Raw genomic sequence first — 17,390 nt, 5'->3', positions numbered from 1 at the left:
AGCACAGGAACATCTGTTAAGTGTCTGCCAAAGATCTTGAAAACACCTGCTGTATATACACATCTTATAAATGAAAAATCTACTTTACATACTTTCTAAATCATACATATTTAGATCTCTTTGTGAAATCTGGAAGGTAAGGAGACGATTTGCAGATGAGCAAACAATAAAAAAACATACTGCAGAAGTAAATGCAAACATCAAATAAACAGAGTCCAGATCATTGTGTGCTATCAGCGGCAAACATTCACTTGACACCCTTTTCCCTTTATTTATATGCACATATTAGACAACCGATGTAACATCTCGATAAATGATTTTAATCCAAAGCACAGTATGTAAAATTTACTCCTTGTCAAAACATGCCATAAAGATTCTCAAATAAATTAAACCGTTGGCCCAATTTTTGTATCTACAGACATACACTGGGCAACGCTGCTTTGTTCACAAATCTATATACATAAAATATAACAAAACAGCCGACAAAGTGCATGAGAACTGTGAAATTAAAGACAACAGGGGTAAATGAACTCAAGTGCTCTTGTAGTTCATGTTAAAGAACCTAAACACTGTGGAAAAACACACATTGGCTTCTGTGAAATAAATAAACAGTGAATTTCAAACTCACCAGCAGATTCAGAGGCACATGGGAAAGAAATGAGGTTCATACAACCGCTGACAACTCATGTGACCACGGTCACGTTGCACAGATATTGATTTAGTCCAAGCTGAATTCTGAAGTTAAACGCTTTTGTCAATGGAAGTTGATGTCGTCATAACTGTTGCAGCTTGACAAATCTTAACATGGTGCTTTATTCATCTATGGAAGTGCAGCTTGTCACAAATAGCGTGGTTTTGTCTTGGAAACACATTCAGCTTGATTTCTGAACTAGATAATGTCCAAATCTGTCGTTTCATAAGCGCTCCATTAAAGACGGTTTCCATGCGATATACCATGATCTAACTCCAGCACTATCCCGGCCTCCACACACTGTGCCTGAAAAAAGGTGAACATCTAATCCAGTAAAGACTGAGGGAACATTCAGATCTACATCCGATTTCCGCACGCTCCGAGTACACATACAACACACACATTCACTTGCATTGTTAAGCATACAGTGATGTTCACCTTAAACAAACAAAATCCCTTTTCATTCTTTTCAGCCTTTTTTATACATCTTTTAATTGTGCAACACACTAAAAACCCCTCACGCAGAAGGTCTGAGGCAGACCTTTGTCGTTTTGCTGGCTTCAAGTGAGGATAAAACTGAGAAAAGCTGATCTGCAGAACAGAGATCGGCGGAACCACGCGGTCACAGGAACGGACCCTCGCACCTGACATGCACCTGTCAGACACGCTGGAGGCACGGCATTCTCTGCATTCTCTCTTACACACACACCTGCGCTCACACACACACTCATTTAAAGTGTCCTCTCTGCTTCCATAATGTGTTGGGACTTGTGTTGAGGTAGCTGGAAAGGTCTCTCACACGCTGAGAGGGAGCATGCCGGGGGGAGACACGGCCCGCGGAGAGCCCAGGGTGGTCAGGGCACCGGGATCTAGTCCATTCAAATTTCTGTGCAAAAATGAAGAGGAAGCAATTTGCAAACACGAACAATGATGTCATGACAACATGATGCTAACCATTCACATCTATTGTATGGACAAAAAAGAAATGCAAGTGAATGGGTACAACCGTTATTTTTTTTTTAACAAGTTTCTTTAAAATATCTTCTTTTGTGTGCTGAAGAAGAATGTCATACAGGTTTGAGATGACATGAGGTTGAATAAATAAGGACAGAATTTTCCTTTTTGGGTGAACTATTACTTTAATAGCTCATATTGTTGGTTAAAGGGATGGTTCAGCCGAAAATGAAAATTCTGTCATCATTTACTGTATTTCCAATCCTGTATAAATGACTTCGTTCAGCTGGACACAACGGAAGATATTTGGTAGAATGTCAATAACCAAACACATAGTAACGAAAACTAATTCTATGGGAGTCAATGGAGGATGAGATCCGTTCGGTTACTGACATTCTTCCAAATATCTTTGTGTTCAGCAGAATCAACAAAATGTATGCAGGTTTGGAACAACCTGAGAGTAAATAAGGAAAGAATTTTCATTTTTGGGTGAACTATCCCTGGTCAGTGGGCAGACGGAACAGAAAGGCCAAGCTCTTACGTCTTGTCGAAATACGTAGTGTGAAGCGAATGAGAGAACTTTGTTGCGTTGCTGTTCATGAGGTTTCCATTTCCCGTGGCGTAATTCTTCCTCGCTGCCTGGTCTTTGGCAAAGTTCCTACAGGCGGCTAGTTTAGACTCCAGAGCCTGCAATTACAAAAACGTGACAGGTTTCTCCATTAGCAAATGTCCAGTGGTAAAATAAGTCCGATCTGTTTCTGACCAAAAAATATGCGTCATTGACACAGGGCAGAATTTGAAGAATTACCCCGACTTTCCGTAGAAGGTCACCAACGATGTTTAGGGCTGAGATGCGTGCAGAGGGTGTCAGGGGGGAGCTTCCACAGCCATTGGTTAATGCTTTGAAAGGAAAATAAATAAAGGGATTTTTTATATAAAATAGACATAAACATACATTAGGCTGAGGTTGACATATACAGTTTTTTTCAAAGGCAAACTACAGCTCAAGGTGGCTAAAATAATACTGTAGATGATAACAAAAGCAAATTACATATTCAATGACAAAGATGTTTTGAACGCACGCAAAAGGAATCTACCACTCCTGTTTTATTGTCCAAGGAGGTGGAAAACATCAAAATGCGTCTACAAAGGCCCATTATTCATCCTGGTTTATATACACTAGTCCATTAATAGTGCTGAACAAGACAAAATGGGAGGGTGTACCTTTCTGTGCGATAAAAGGATGCTCTATATTCTTCCCCACAGGTGTGGCAGGAAGGGACAGGGAGGCCTGTACAGCTGAGTCAGTCTTATCAATGTCAAGTGTTGGAGAGCTGGGAGCCGACATTCTGACATCTGACGTCCTCTCTCGCACAGCCAACTCCTGCCTCAAATCTACAAGAAAGCAAGGATTATTAAACCAATATAAACGGTCACTTCTGTTCATCACATCTGTAGTAAACTCTACCTCTAGCTTCATCCTTAAGCCTTTGCACCGACACCAGCAGTGACTCCTTCTCGTCCAGTTCGCTCTCCAGGAAGGCGTTCCTCTCTATGGCTTGGTTTAACCGCTGCTCAAAGTCCTCCAGGGATGTGATCGTGGCCCTGCACAAAAGCAGCCCACCATTAAACACTCTGGTGACAGAATGTATCTTTATCAGGACACTTGAGCCATGTATTTCGGTCCGCCTTGAAGAGATATAGGCTCACTTCAAGCTGCATATCTACACGGTACAGCAGCAGTTTGGAAATGCAGGAACTCGTGGCCAGGCTGGATTAGAAAGGCAGAAACTGTTGCACTCAGCATGTGTGTTTGTGTACCTCTTGGCTCTCTCCAGGTCATCGTTGGCCTGTTCCAGCTCCCTGACATATTTGTGCAGCTGCTCCTTTATGCCGCGTGTTTGGACCAGGTCGTCCTCCAGCATAGAGACCTGCTTATAGCTCTGAGCGTACTGCTGCTCCAGTTTCTCCTACAGTCGGAGACACGGGGGAGTCACAGGGTGAGACACGATACCTCGCAATATAACATCAAGCATCAGTTCGCCCAAAACGCCTGTTAAACCATTTTTCAGGAGCAACAAAAACAGATATTTAGAAAAATGTAATGGGGAAAAAAGTGAATGGAGACTTTGGAATAACTTGGCATCTTATGGATGACATTCATGTTCATTGTTAAAGCTTGACAAGCCTGGTTTTCAGTGATTGACGCAGAGTCGTGAAAAAACAAAAGAATTCTGCTTCAATAAGACAAAGTTTTGAAATATTGGAATGATATTAAAGGGACAGTTCACCCAAACATAAAAATTCTGTCATCATTTACTTGCCCTGCAGTTGTTCCAAATCTGTATAAATGTCTTTGTTTTGATTAAATCAAAGATATTTGGAAGAATGCCTGCAACCAAACAGTTCTCGGCCACCATTGACTACCATAGTAGAGAAAATTACAATGGTAGCCAATGGTGCACAAAAACGGTGTGCTTGAGTTAAAAAATATCTTCTTTTGGGTTCAACAGAACAAAGATTTTTAAAAAGTAATTTTTCCTACACGGTCAATGGGGTCCAAGAACTGTTCTTCAAACATTCTTCCAAATATCTTTCTCTGCGTTCAACAGAACAAAGAAATGTATAAAGATTTGCAACAGTTCTAAGGTGAGTACATAAAAACTGAATTTTCATAAATGGATAAAGTGTTCCTGTAAGGAAAAGCAGGACATCATGACAACTGCTCCTGTATATATCCACCTCGCTTCCATTAGTCTAAATGAGCGCATTGTTTTGGACTGAATCAAAATAATAAGTGTCCAATATTTCCCACAATGACTGCAAGTTCAGTCCGCAGAGTCCAATTCAGGATTTCTCTGAATACGATGGTGTTTTGTGGGCCTGCTAGGAACAACCAAAACCAATTTTATTTTAAGATAGGGGACCGTGTTTATAAGCAGTAGAAATCACAGCCCTTGTGTCTCTGAGCCAAAGCCATTTTGAGGATATTTTCGTCTGGATATTAGGAGAAAAACGATGCAGTGCGTGAACTTTTCTGCCGAGTCATTAGCTTTCTATTTTCTCCTTCTTGATCCTGACATCCAATTACGGTGTGCTGGGGATTAACCAAGACCCTGGACACTGTGCTTCACAACACACAGTGATGTTCATGGCCAAGCACAACATCTACAACTGGAGATACACTAGAAATAAACACCCTATAAAAGGAGGATGTCATAGCACCGTCCTTTCGGAAAAAAAAAATCTTGTCAACTTCAAGTCTCTAATTAAATGTCATAAACACTTCCAGGTCACATTTTGCACCAAAATCAAGCATAAACACACAATACATTGAATTCTTGTTTGAAAACACCATATGTTCTGCCTATGGACCGTCATACCTTAAGTATGTCCACCTCGTTCTTCAGCCTCTGGTTCTCTGACTGCAAGTCTCGAATACGATGCTCCGCCTGACTGAGCTGAGCCTCCAGCTCAGCCTCCAGCTCCCGACTGCCCTCCTGGAACTCCTGCAGCTCCTCTTGAGCGTCATGATAACTGCAGATATATCAAACATCACTCTCATCAGCCTCCAGTCACACATCAGCAGCCATCTGTGACCGCAACCGTCCGATCATCACATTACTTATGCAATACAAATTGACACCCAGACGGGGGTGACGCGCTTCAAGTGTTCACACCCTGACAGCTGGTGCAAGAGCAGATAATGATTTTGGTGACTCAGGATTGTGGCCATTCAGACTGAATCTACTTTGGAGGTCCGAGGTGACGAGTCGGGACATCCTAGTGTAACCCAACCATCACGTGTCACGATCTCAACCACAATAAAACCACAGCGTTAATGTCATGCTCGTATCTCATGAAGATCTACTCCGAGTGCATTTGCACAATGGCAAATTTAGGCAAATGTTCAATGTGACCCCTTGAAGGTCAGAGGTCAGGGGACACAGGTTGGATATGAATAGAGAGGGCTGGTAGCAGGAAATGAGCTCAGCAGACTGACTGGCTCTTGAAGCCGAAGAAAACTGGAAAAGTCAAAAGATCAAGTATCTATGATAGACGACCCTTCTTCGAATGTACTTTTGACAATTTCGCTATATTGGTTTTGAAGAACTTAAAAGAAATGAGAAAACAAGAAAACAAGAACAAAATTTCCTGCTTTGGTACTCAACTAACGCGACTATAGAAAGTCTGGACTCCCATTCAAGTTAAAAGGTTGTAAGTATTTCCATGAACGCATGTTTTGCTCCTTCCTCAGCAGGAAATTCCTGGGATTTGAAAACTTCCTGTCCTCCACCAAACTTCTGGGGCAGTAAAGCCACAACCCACAGGAGTCTGAGCATGTGTTGAGGGAGTGTGAGAGCTCAGAGCAGCGCTGCTGGAGAACCAACAGAGACCATCATCACCAGACACACATTCAGCAGAGGAGTCTGTGCCAACTGTGAGCTGTCTTTAAGATCACGAACATTCCCTTTCCAAGTATGGTCATGTCAAAAACACAGTCTGGGCTAAATGCTAACACCTAAACATTGTGTTTAAAGTCTGCTTTAATGACGATATCTGCTAAAAGGGAATGAGAACAATGAGTGATCCTTTAAAATCAATTGGGTTTACCGACAGCAAAGGGTACCACATGTTACAAACCAGACAAAACACAAAAGAAGAACTGGACAGATGGGGCTATTGAGCATCTTTACAGTGTTTCTGTAGGTCTCTTTTGTCAGGGCCAATGAAACCTGCTGTGTACGTGTTGTGGGATTTTCTCAGTTTTTCCATGACAAAAGGTGTTACAGTAACATTACAGCCATTCATCACCTGATGCTTCTGCCTGTACACATGAACACAAAACAGTCCCTGAATGACAATCCTCTACGTTACATGTTTAGCTTTGTGTGGAAAACCTCTGCACGCATTTACTTAAAAAATGAAAAGTGCTCTAAAATGAAAAGAGCTAGATCAGTTGTGTCAGGTTGAACAACAAAGGTTACGTGTCACTTGGCAAAAAACAGACTCTAAATGAGATTTGTGACCCGTCAGGAGGAGAGAAGAAGATTGTGTGAGGAGCCGTTAATAATAGCTGTTTCCTGAAAGCTAATGACAACTTGTGACATTAGTGAATTTTGAGTAAAAATATATTCTACGTCAAATCGATTTGAAACGACGAGTGAGTAAATGACAAACTTAAAAAAAAACATAACTAACAAATACAAAGCTAAGTCAAGCAAATGCTTACTGTTGCAAAAAAAAATGCTCAGCTGACTGCTGCCTTTATAGCGAAACACACATAGTTCATGGCCTACCTCTTCTTGTATTTGAGAGACAAACTCTTCCAGTAATTGATTTCCTCGTCTTTTGATGAGAACTTCTGCATCATCTCTGTGTCCATGTTGGGGACCTGTGGAAGCCAAAGAGAATTAGATCAGTCCTCACAAAGTCACATCAGTCGTACCCCTTACTGCAGTTTTGTCCCATGAACAACCCAACAACAGACAAATCTAAAGCAGAGGACCCATGGTGTGCGTCCTCATTTTGACATTTGACTCCAAATACAGTACGGCTGTATTTGCTTGCTAGCCATTTTTTGCAATATGGACAATTTTGCTTGCTCACAAGTTATCACGACAGCTTTGTGTGATGAACAGACCATTTCAGTCTTCTCCTAATCCAAAGCACATGTGGCTTGAAAGAACGTCGACATGGAACTTTTTTAATCACAGACTCCTCATTCTTTCTTGATTTGGGTCATAATATGTTTGACGGGCACAGCCTGTGGATGATCATTACATCAGATCATGACGGGGAGCAGAGAGATGATTCTTCCCACATGACCTCCCAAGACAACAGCAGCAGATGCACCTGTTTTGCTTCAAAAGCAGCAAGAAATATTTCACATATCTGTGCTTCGGATTCACAGGAGTGTCATATGGTTCAGTTTCAGTGCAAACTCAAATTAAAACACTCCCCAGATTAGCGAAAATGTATGTACAGCATGAGACCATTAAAAGAGAAAAGATAATATCATTTTGTATGTTCTTTGCCTTTGCATGACTGGGGAACAACAGTACTACTTTATCAAAATCCCGGAGGGCAAGAAAATGACATAAGATATTATGAACGAGGCTATATTAGACTTCCTATGTTTCAATGTACTAATGCAAAACCATCCTAGAGCAATCCAAAGGGAGTCCAAAAATATAAAAAGCCACTATTTATAGAAATGAAGCACATACACAACAAACAAATGTAGAAAATTAAGCCATATACCAGAAAAACAGTAACAGGGACTTCAACTGTATGTTCTCCTGAGGTCAGTCAAAGCTGATGTCTTTTCAGTTTTGTCCATTTATAAAGTCTTTAGCTAACTATACAGTGTTCCTCACTCCACCCACATCCCATTCCTAACAGCGAGGCCATCTGTCCGGCCACAGAGCGCCTGTCCCGCACCACAGGACTACTTACCTAAACTCTGGGCACAGTCAGAGGTTCAGAAGAGAGGCCAGAGATTTCCAGCATCACACAACACACAACACCCTTCTGGGTAACAAACCAAATCTAGTGAAGAGTGCTTTGATAGACTTCATCTTTTAAGCAGCATGCATTATCAAGGATGCGTATAACATCACGTGTTCTGTTATTTATCTGTCATAAATGCTCAATTCAAGCAGTCTTGATTTGTTTTTCAAAGTCACCTCTATCCACCTCAAGACGCAACATTTGTTATTTATTAACGGTAGGACATCATTTATACAATGTATATTAATATGTAAGACATAATAAAGTTCGTATTCGTTTGTCAAGGACGTCATGACGCAGGACAGAAATGACGTAAAATGACAGACCACTTGACCAGAGGTCACTCAATGTATAAAAACATTACTTTTTAATTTATATTAACAGCACAAACGCTTAATGGGAATGCACCGGTCTTTAACGGTGTCTGAAGGCTTGTAAACACGCTGATCGGTTTAAATTCGCGGCGATTCGTTCAGGTTGATGTTATGCTGGGCAGGCCAGCGTGACGTGAACAACCTCAACCACTAAAGGTCAATATCTAATATAGTCCACAATAAAATCACTATGAAACCAAGCGACGTCCGTGTCTGTGTCTCTCCTTTATCATCGGTTAAGCGGAAATCATGTTGGCTGTGTGACAGAAGAGAGCAACACATCAAATCGGCCACTAAACGATGAAGTACAAGTCAGTGTCGTCACATTTAAAATCATATATTAAATGTGTTTAAAGGCGTCAAATCTTACCTTAGCATGTCCTGTTCCTGAGACCAGATAACAGACGCGGCTCCTCCCGTGCGCTTGAGAGTCGGCAGATGAAAATGCCAACGCGACTCCACTGATTTCCCTCTTCAGCTTCCGGTAAAGATGACGACACCGCGTCATTGCGTCACGGTGCCGTCAGCGAAACTTTCGCAATGCATGCTCTTGTTTATTATGTCAGGAATGCTATACTTTCGGTGACGTGTGGCCAAATTATTGTTTCATTATACAGAAAGGATAGACTGTCTAACAAGTTTATGAAACGGGACGAACAATGTTAAGAGTGTGTTACATACACAATACACACAACCAGACGCCGCGTTTTCCTTTTATCTATCTATCTATCTATCTATCTATCTATCTATCTATCTATCTATCTAGTTTGTTTGTAAAATTACTGTTTTATTTTACAATTGTTTTATTTTCAAACATAATTTAATATTTAAATATTGATATGAATCTTTTTTTCTTTTTTTTAAATTGTATTAAAGACACAAAGATCGGTATCAAGACAAAGAAGAAATACTACAAACATAATATTTAAATATTTTTTTATTAAATAAATATAAGCTACTATAGTAAAGCTTTATTTAAGATACAAAACATATCAGAAAAACAAAGGAAAGGATAGACTGTCAAACTATTTTATGAAACGGACGAACAATGTTAAGAGTGTGTTATGTACACAATAAACACCACCAGATGGCGCGATTTTCCTATTATCTATCTATCTATCTATCTATCTATCTATCTATCTATCTATCTATCTATCTCTATCTATCTATCTATCTATCTATCTATCTATCTATCTATCTCTATCTATCTATCTATCTATCTATCTATCTATCTATCTATCTATCTATCTATCTCTATCTATCTATCTATCTATATCTATCTATCTATCTATCTATCTATCTATCTATCTATCTATCTATCTATCTATCTATCTATCTATCTATCTATCTCTATCTATCTATCTATCTATCTATCTATCTATCTATCTATCTATCTATCTAGTTTGTTTGTAAAAATTACAGTTTTATTTTACTATTGTTTTATTACAAAAATAATTTAATATCTAAATATTGATAAGAATCTTAAATTTTATTACAGACACAGAGATCCGTATCAAAAAGACAAAGAAATACTAACACAAAAATGTGATATTTTTTTACTATAGTAAAGCTTTATTTCAGTAACAAAACATATCAGAAAAACAAAGTAAACATACAAACATATTACAGGTAACGTGTTAAATACATATTTTACAGCATTCAAGTATTTGTTATAAATCTCACTCGAACAAACATCACAGACTACGCTTTTAATCAGCAAACTTGTAAGCACATGTGCACTTATGTTTATCTTTTCGTTTGTTTAACTTGTGTATTTTTCTCTTTACTTCTGTTGCAGTTGTGGGCAATCTAGTCTAGCAACATATTTCACATGACAATGCTCGCGACGCACCGTCACATGTGTTTTTATCTTATGCGAGTTTCCGCCTACATGCGCCAGTTCGACTTCGACTTCTCTTTCGGCGCTCTTCTGTTTACCTTGACGCTCACACGCACCATTCAAGAGCACCCAAACCGCGATTCTTCCTCTCAGAGATATGGATGAAGAGGCTCAGGACAGCGAGTGCCCGGTCTGTTACGAGAGTCTGTCGGACAGTGTCAGGACGCTCAGCTGCGGGCACCGTTTCTGCCACGACTGCCTCGTACGAACCCTGCTGAATGCCAACCTGAAAGGATCTAATCAACGGGACAATATCGTCTGTCCGGTCTGTAGACACATTACATTCATCGCGAAGCTCCACGGATTCACAGCCTCAGTTGCCGAAGCCAAAAACACTGGGAAGACTTTAGCGGTGCCATCTGTGTCCACCACCACTGTGTTGTCTGGGAATGCTGGGAGATCACGAGGTTTTGCTTGTATCTCTGCGTGTTTTAGGAAGATCACATGCAGACTGTGTAGAAGAAGGCTCATCTGTCCTAAAGACTCTTCTGATGTGTTCATTATAAGTGAGGCTGGTCGACCCATGAAAGAAAGTGATGTCATAGGCATGGGAACAACATCAGCCATGCATCACAACTACAGCCGAGCACCCAGATTTTGCACAATCTCCTGTTGTCTTCTCATCTTAATGATCACTTTCACATTACTGGCTTTGGTGGTGGCCACGCTTCCATGGGTTCTCTTAGCTTGAACAGTGGGGCATTTTCGCAGATATGACCACTTCAACTGGATTAATGTGGTACACTTTGAAACCAGTCTTGGTTTTTGTGAAATTACTGGTTTCACAAGTCACAGAAGGCTGAATAACAGAGGGTTTCTGGTGAGATCATGTCCAAGGCTTGTTCTGGCATGCCTCTGAATGACTTATGGGGTGGACATATGGCTATGTGGAACATTACAGAAAATAGCAGCATTCATATTGTTGTGTCACACATATTTATTTATTTTGTTTTAGATGTGATGTACAAAGCAACCGAGGAACTCAAATGTCATCTGAGCCCAACGCGACTCATCTATCAGAAGACCATTTAAACTTGCGAAGATGAGCTGGTCACCTGCTCGTCACTTGTTCTCAGAGAAACCATTGTGAGATTCAGTTTCATCTCCCATGGATGTGGAGTTTGAGACTGGGGAAGGGTGGCTTTCCAGTGAACCTGTTTTATTGCATTGTTAGGAATAATACACACCCTTTCTCAAGAAAGTCTTGTCACACAGGCTGACAAACATCTTCAGACTTGAAATGACTGATTGGTTTACCTCACATTCTGATTAACTTGATAATCATACCAGATTGAGATGTGCATCAGTGTTTTCTCACTGTACGTCTAAACCTTTAGGAATCTGCTCTGTACATTTATACCAGACATTCTCCCCATTGGCCAGTGCTCTGTTTACTAAAAGAAAATGTTTTGGCTTTGTGTTTTCAGGAGAATTTCAATGGATTAACTCATGTGTGTGTCACGTGTTTCTTTTGAGATTTAGGCAATTGTCGACAGAGTATAGTGTAAAAAAATGATGTGAGTGAGAAAGATAGATACATTTATATACGAAAAAAGGAATGTGAAACATTTGAGTTCAAACAAATATCTGACATTGAGTGCTTTAATGCTTTTCTTACTCGTAAAATTAGCTTTGTGTCATTTTTATTGTTGGCTTTTAAATCAATAGTCCACCTTCAAAAATTAAAATTCTGTCATCATTTACCCACCCTGTTGTCATTTTAAACCTGTGTGATTTTCTTTCACAAAAGAAGATATTTAGAAAAATGTTGGCAACCAAAAACACTTGGTCCCCATTGACCTCTACTGTATGGTCACAAAACCAATGCAAGTCAATGGGGACTGAAGTCAAAATGCGAAATGTTAGTCGCCTTGGATTAAAGCGTTATAAATATAAATGTAAAATGATCGCAGATGAGATGTGTTACAACACAAATTAATCCTATCAAATTACAATAAATTTACATTTAGTCATTTAGCAGATGCTTTTACCCAAAGCGACTTACAAGTTGGGTAAACAATGGAAGCAACGGGGTCAACAGTAGGACAACAAAAATCATAAGAGCAAAACATGTCTCACAAAGACTACAACAGTGAATAGAGCTAAGTATAGTTGATCTAATTTTAAGTAAGCAAGCTTTTTTATATATACAGTATATATATATATATATATATAGCGAGAGAGATCAGAAATGACCGGTCAGGTGCTGACGTAATATATTACATGAGAATGTAAACATTGTTATAAGAGCAGTTAAAGAACACTCACAAGCAAACAAAAGCACTTGCGCCAGAAGTATTACAAATGTAGAGTTTAATATATATGTATTTCTGACATTCTGATAAGGACTGCAGCAGGCTTCACAGTACACACTGTGTTTTTCCACTGAAATGCTAAGCTGAGGAGGGTGTGATTTGTACATTTGACAGGCAGATTTGTACATTAGTTGGGTATAAGCAGGTGTGAAAAGGACTGTACATTGTTGGATAATGTGCACTCATAATTAACTCATCCCCTGTTCACAAATCCCTGCTTCATTCTTGTCTCGGTTGTCTTTTGGCTGGTAACGTGTCATTGGAAACAGAATTATCTAAAGGAAATAAGAAATGCATGGTCTGTTCTGCCACACCCACCCACTGGACTTTAACACATGTTTGGCCATTCTGTTCTAAACATGTTTTTAAACAATTCATGTTGTTAAGAAGTATAACCAATAAATTATTGAACTGATTTATCTTTACACATTTTTCACTTTAATGCGTGTATTACATTTTATTTACTCAAAACACAACACCATCATGTTCCTGCATTCCAAAGAAAAGTGATAAGAGTGATATGTTTTAAAATCATATCAAGGAATCAGTAGGCCACACACAGAAATCTCTGAAAAGTTAAGAATGAAAAATGTTTATGAATCACCAATTATTTCATAGCAATAAAAACAATATTTTCTCTTTGTCTTTATGTGGCAGTAATTTCTTTGCGTTCATTATTATTTTCCATTGTTGGGGGCATTTATAGGTTAATTTTTGTTCTCGTTATTTTCATTACTGTAATAATTGTGTTCCGTACTGTAGTAAAAATACCGTAACACCACATCTTTTTAAAATAATGGGCTATAAATTAAGGCAATTACAACAAATACGAGTATGATGCATAAATGTAGCTTAAATAATATTGCAATATATATATTTTTTGCATTACAGTAATGAGAACTGGGATGAAAATGTGCTTGATTATCATTAAAAAAATTTCTTGACGGTCCTAAAACAGACTTAGCCAAAATATAATTTCTAATTTCTTTCCTTTTGAAATAAAATAGGACCTGGACTCCCACATGCAGATTCTGTGTGGACCTACATTACAGTAAATTCTGTTTGCAACACTTTTCATGGCTATTACATCCACTCTACTTAAAACACTATCTTAAACATTTCATTTACTGGACAAAAGTATTGTTACAAACAAACAAAGAAGGAAACCTCATGACAAACCCTGGCTCCATTTAAAGATGCTCTTTTGATGTGACATACCTTGTGCCTTTCATCTGAAAAAACAGTACAGAACTTAAATGAGAATGCATATACACACTGTATAAAACCCTCCCAATAACAATTACAGAAGCATTCGGTATAATCGCTAATAGAAAGACATGAGCTTTAAAGTGTCACCTTAGTCAAGAAAATAAACCATGCGTCTATTGCAGCTGCTATAACGTATCAATGTGCTTTTACCCCAGTGCACATCAGAGTAAAGGCCAAATCACATTCAACCAGCGCACGCAAACACACACTTACACACACACGACTGCTTCCTCACAGAACAAAGCAGAATCGGCACAAACAGAACCTCACGTACGCACGAAACTCACCGTTAGCTTCAGATTATAAATACTGATAGTGAGGGCACTTGCAAGTATTATTGTGTATAAACTACAACTAGAACTCAGTCACCAATAATCATTAGACTATATTTCATCAAGAACACACACCGAGGCATATCACAGATTTCAGCAAAACGAAAAAAAAAAGTCCTCTTGTCCCTGACATACACTAATGCTTATTCATATAGAGAAAGTAGAGAAGTAAGCCATGGCTATTCCACCGCCAGTCGAGATGATCGTTCAGAAGTTTGTTGTGCCCACTCCTATCACAAGCTATAGACAAAAGTTAATCCACGTTGTTTGATCTTAATAAAGTCCTAAAGTTTTGTACAAGTTCAGATATTAGAAACTGCAGCATCCGGTTGTTGAGCAAACAACCGGCCAAGCTTGTGCCATCTCGGTTCGGCATTAGATTAGTTTGGGGAACAGCAATGAAACTAAAGGATTTGTTGGGGTTGATACCTTTAAGGTAACATTTAATAAAAAGGATCCCTGCCAAGTTATATCTGTATCATTATATGTGGAGATACACTACCATGGCCCCTTAAAGGATTTGGACACTCGAGGCACATTAAAGATGTTTAAATGGTATTTTAAAGAAAGTAGAAACACATTTTTCAAGCAAAATATTTCACAAAAGGACGATTAGGTTTTAAATGATTAAACGTAAGGACTTTGCGAGAACAGAATTAAAAACACAAAGCATTTCGTTACTTTGTGGCAATTCATTTCTGACTTCATACGTCCACTAAAATTACTGTGACACATGAAATTTTGCATTACATCTTAAAAGTTGTCTAATGTATTCATATTTTAAAGTATGACTTAAGTGTCCGACTACTTTTAAGGGGTCCATGTTTCTGCCGAGTCATTTTCACTTATGTAATCCACCAGTTGCTTTACAATATAAAGATTTGAAGAAATGTTATACATCTAGTAAAATCTGTTGACTTCATATATTATTTTGATCTATACAGTTTCTGTTGTTGCTGTCGATTAAGGCTGTTATCGATGAGGTTGCTTTAGGGATAAATCTCTCTCGGGAGTACAGTAACTTTACCTAAACGCCTGCATTCATATTCTACACATAGTTCATGGCTTACAAAAGTGCAAAAAACTCACTTGCTATGTGAACCTGACAAAAAGTGCTCAGGGACAAAGTAATACTCAGAACATTTTCTCTATACAAGATAAATATGGCATGTCACATTTATGAATATATAATTCATATTTGCCTTTTCATTGTCCTCTGATTGACACGTATCTACACATCTTTGTACACAGTTCAGGGTATATACATAAGGGATAGTGTGGCACTGCATGAAGCACTTTGGAGGGCATGTGGCTGCAGAGAGACAACAGAAAATGCAAGGCGGTAGTCTTGGTAGTGTCTCCTAAAAGTATGAAAATATCTGGGAGAAACGTATTACGATAGGACCCATGTTAGGGCAAGAACGATTTCTTTGTATGGATCAAGACAAATTAAATAGCTCCAGGGTTCCCACACCTTTGGATCAATGAATTAAAAATATGTTTACAGATTCTTAACATATAATCTCTGTCTGACAAAATACATTAGAACCAAACTACAAATATTTGTATAATCATTTGTATTTCTACAGAAATATAGACTTTCCCTTATAAGTTTTCAGTGACATTTAAAGACTTCCAGTTTCCCCCTCGGTTGAATCCACACATTAACATTTTCCTGATATTTTCAAGTTTTTGTGATCGTGGGAGCCCTGGATTTTCTACCACCCACCTAACTTGCTTTCTGGGACTGTATAATATTGTACTGCAGCAGTTATTTCACTGTATTATGAGCTATTACAGCAGCTGTTTAACCCAACTATTAAAGGGATATTTCAGAGGCAAAACAAAATTCCCCCATGTTTTGCTCACACTCACGGCATCCTGACTGAATATGACTATCGTCTTGAAGAATGATGCAGTAGGAGTTATAAAACCACGTTTTTTCATACAAGCGGTAGAATGGGAGTGAATGGGGGGCTATTTTTTGAAGCTCCAAAAAGTGAATCCATTAATCAAAAAACTGCTTGACACGGCTCCGTGGTCGTAACAAAGGTCTACTGAAGAGAATCAATGCGTTTGTTTAAGAGAAATAACCATATTGTCAGCACTATTAATGATAATGTCCAGCTTCCGTTATCTATCTGCTGCACGTGAACTAGAAGCTTGTTTTTCCGGAAATTTACCGCTTCAGAAGACCTTGGTTAAGACCGCGGAGCCGTGGCGAGCAGTTATGTGATCGATGGATGCAATTTTTGGAGCTTCAAAAAATTGGTATTATAACTCTTGACTGCATTATTCTTCAAGAAGAAAGTCATATTCAGCCAGGATGCCTTGAGGGTAAGTAAAGCATGATGGAATTTATTTTGTTTTGCCTCCGAATTATCCCTTTAACTCAAATAGTTTATTGTACTATCTTTGCTAAAGCAATGTAGCGTGAAGGTTAAAGATATTGCGAAATCAGAAAGAGCTGATGTGACCGAGAGAAAGACCACATATGAGGCCCAAGCACTGCAAAATTAGACACAAATAAATCTGCATGCTATATGCCACTATTGTACATCTAGAAAGAGTATCTCCTTGGACCCTGTAGGGAAAGCAAAGAAGGCCTAAGATCCATATCCTCCAGCACAACAAAGTGTGTGAGGATCATCTGAAGTCAGCGAATTGCTTCCTATGTGCACTTGTTTTGTAACTGCAGCTCTGATAAGGCAGAAATAAAAACATCCAAATAAAACGATACCAACAACACAGACAGACACAATCGTTCGAGAAACGAACAGGAACACCTAACTCCTGGTTCCTCAGTGGGGTTTTGAATGAAATCCATTCTGTTGCGTTTTTATGGCACCTGTTGAGAGGTTTGCGACTGTTTTAGTCTCCCATGTCATGTCGCAGACCAGAAGAGGCGGGTCTCCGGGGTTTGGCAAGGGCGGGTTTCACTTGGGACGAGGCTGACAAACTGCTGGGTGGGCTCAGGGCTTAAAGCGTGGTGCTCTGGCCCTCCTCCTCGGACACGGACTCCCCCTCCGGAGAGCTGACCGC

At 39.2% G+C, this 17,390-nt stretch overlaps 3 protein-coding genes across 3 annotated transcripts in view; 1 reads left to right on the top strand and 2 right to left on the bottom strand.

Moving 5' to 3' along the window:
* Positions 1-231: 231 nt before the first annotated feature.
* ndel1b (nudE neurodevelopment protein 1-like 1b) lies at positions 232-9,021 on the bottom strand. Its single transcript, XM_056752751.1, has 9 exons — positions 8,903-9,021; positions 6,946-7,040; positions 5,029-5,182; positions 3,467-3,615; positions 3,114-3,250; positions 2,870-3,040; positions 2,454-2,545; positions 2,187-2,332; positions 232-1,577 (listed from the first exon to the last, which is right to left on the bottom strand). Exons 2-9 carry the CDS (start codon positions 7,029-7,031, stop codon positions 1,487-1,489), a joined length of 1,026 nt encoding a protein of 341 aa, XP_056608729.1. The 5' UTR covers positions 7,032-7,040; positions 8,903-9,021; the 3' UTR covers positions 232-1,486.
* A 1,198-nt stretch (positions 9,022-10,219) lies between these two features.
* Positions 10,220-12,135, top strand: LOC130426169 (RING finger protein 222). Its single transcript, XM_056752763.1, has 2 exons — positions 10,220-11,252; positions 11,388-12,135. Exon 1 carries the CDS (start codon positions 10,530-10,532, stop codon positions 11,121-11,123), a length of 594 nt encoding a protein of 197 aa, XP_056608741.1. The 5' UTR covers positions 10,220-10,529; the 3' UTR covers positions 11,124-11,252; positions 11,388-12,135.
* A 593-nt stretch (positions 12,136-12,728) lies between these two features.
* arhgap44a (Rho GTPase activating protein 44a) overlaps positions 12,729-17,390 on the bottom strand; it is a 53,273-nt gene continuing 48,611 nt past the window's right edge. Inside the window, 1 exon segment of the mRNA XM_056752724.1 lies at positions 12,729-17,389. Coding sequence (XP_056608702.1) covers positions 17,328-17,389 — 62 coding nt within the window. The 3' untranslated portion in view covers positions 12,729-17,327.

Source organism: Triplophysa dalaica, chromosome 7, assembly GCF_015846415.1.
Source record: "Triplophysa dalaica isolate WHDGS20190420 chromosome 7, ASM1584641v1, whole genome shotgun sequence".
Lineage (NCBI taxonomy): Eukaryota > Metazoa > Chordata > Actinopteri > Cypriniformes > Nemacheilidae > Triplophysa > Triplophysa dalaica.
The sequence above is the reverse complement of the archived record's forward strand: the minus strand, read 5'-3'. Positions and strand labels throughout refer to the sequence as shown.